Source organism: Nyctereutes procyonoides, unplaced genomic scaffold, assembly GCF_905146905.1.
Source record: "Nyctereutes procyonoides isolate TBG_1078 unplaced genomic scaffold, NYPRO_anot_genome, whole genome shotgun sequence".
NCBI classification, from domain to species: domain Eukaryota; kingdom Metazoa; phylum Chordata; class Mammalia; order Carnivora; family Canidae; genus Nyctereutes; species Nyctereutes procyonoides.
Window position 1 is genome coordinate 51,642,434 of NW_026575131.1, and position 2,038 is coordinate 51,644,471.

Sequence of the window (2,038 nt, forward strand, 5' to 3'; positions counted from 1 at the left end):
TATTGGAATGATCATATGTTTTTTACCTTTCCTCTTGTTTATGTGATGTATCACATTGCTAAAATATTAAACTACCCTTGTATCCATGGAATAAATCCCATTTGATTGTGGTGAATGATTTTTTTTAATGTATGTCGTTGGGTACAATTTGTTAATATTTTATTGAGGATTTTTGCATCTATGTTTATCAGATACTGACCTGTGGGTATTTTTCTTTGGTAGTGTTTGTCTATCTAGTTTTGGTAACAGGGTAATGCTGGCCTTGTAGAATGGATTTGGAAATTTTCCTTCCTCTTTTTGGGAATAGAGATGAATAGGTATTAACTCTAAATGTTTGGGAGAATTCACCTGTGAAGGCATCTGGTTCTGGACTTTTTTTTTTTTAATTGATTCAATCTCAATTGTCAGTAATTGTTCAAAAACTCTATTTCTTCCTGATTCAGTTTTGGGAGGTTATATGTTTCTAGGAATTTATCTATTTCTTCTAGGTTGTCCAATTTGTTGGCACATAATTTTTTATAATATTTGCTTATAATCCTTTGTATTTCTGTGGTGTTGGTTGCTATTTCTCTTCATTTATGATTTTGAGTCTTCTCTCTTTTGAGTGTGGCTAAAGGTATATTGTTTGGTTGATCTTGTCAAAGAACACTGGTTTCACTAATCTGTTCTATTTATTTATTTTTTTGGATGTGCTGCTGCTTTATTACTGCATTTTCTTGAACATTTGCAACATGCCACCAAGGTTACTTAAATTCAGCTATCCCCCCTGGTCTTCCTCTTATTTGCATGGAGGCTCAGAGGTGAGGGATTTTACTCAAAGGAACAGAAAGGGACAAAAGCAGCAGCAAAGGCTTAAATAAAGAGGTCAGGGAGGAGTTGAGGTTGAAAGCCTCTACCTCTCTGGCCCTTGGTTCTCATCCTTCAGCTCAAGAAAGGCAGACTTTGTAGAGTGGCTGGGGGAACACATGCCTTTTATTGGTCTAAGGAGCATAACTAGTTCATAGGCTTGGGCAGAGCTCCCTTATCTGTATGGCTCCCATCTCCCTCTCCTGGGAGTTTTTTTTTTTTTTTTCTCCTGGGAGTTTGTGACTCACCCCCAGGGAGAAAAGTGTTCTGGACAGAGGTGGCAGATAGAGCTAGGATAAAAAATACAGAACTGGGGTCTGAAAGGGTATCATGGTGAAGTAGAAAACACAGGGTTATGAGATCATCCAAATAAAAAGTCCACCTGGGCAGAAGAGAAGTTTCTCCACATGGGCCCCCCACCTACCCTTGCCAGGAATGGGAGGGGGCAGGAAGCTTCGGCTGGAGATTTCCTACTGTGCCCTTCGTGCCATCAGCATCTCCTGGATGTGGTCCTCAGCTTCCTTCACACTCTGCTCCAGGTAGGAGTTTTTCTGTTCTGGTTCTTTAATTTTTTCTTCTGCTATTTTCTGTTTCTCTAACAGCTGACTGTGAATTACCTCCTTGGACTGAAGAATAAACATTCTTCCTACACCTTCATACATGTTAGTCTCATCTACCAAAGTCATAATCTCTGTATCTGTAAGATGTGCGTGCTTTTTCATTCTGTTTAGCTGTTCAATCTGTATGTCTGCAAGCTTCACCTTCTGTTGAGTGTCAATAACTTTGGCTTGAAGTTCTGTGAAGGCCTTCTTCAACTCCAGATCCATGGGAGCCGCCATCTTGGTTCACTGTTCTATTATTTTTTAGTCTCAATTAAGTTTCTAATAATTTCCTTCCTTACACTGGCTTTGGGCTTTGCTCTTTTTGTGGATCCTTTAGGTGGAAGGTTAGATGAGATTTCTCATGATTCTTGGGGTACACCTGTATTGATATGATCTTCCCTCTTAAAAAAGCTTTTGCTGCATGCTAAAGATTTTGGACCATTGTGTTTTCATTTTCATTTGTCTCCATGTATTTTTAAACTTCCTCTTTGATTTCCTGGTTGACCCATTCATTGTTTAGTATTTTTTTTGTTATTTAACCTCCATGTATTTGTATTCTTTCCAGAGTTTTTTTTCCTGTGGATTATTTC

At 38.5% G+C, this 2,038-nt stretch overlaps 1 protein-coding gene across 1 annotated transcript; it reads right to left on the reverse strand.

The window, feature by feature from the left end:
- Positions 1 to 1,301: 1,301 nt before the first annotated feature.
- On the reverse strand, positions 1,302 to 1,689 carry LOC129522315 (prefoldin subunit 1-like). Its single transcript, XM_055344474.1, has one exon. It carries the CDS (start codon positions 1,683 to 1,685, stop codon positions 1,317 to 1,319), a length of 369 nt encoding a protein of 122 aa, XP_055200449.1. The 5' UTR covers positions 1,686 to 1,689; the 3' UTR covers positions 1,302 to 1,316.
- Positions 1,690 to 2,038: the final 349 nt, after the last annotated feature.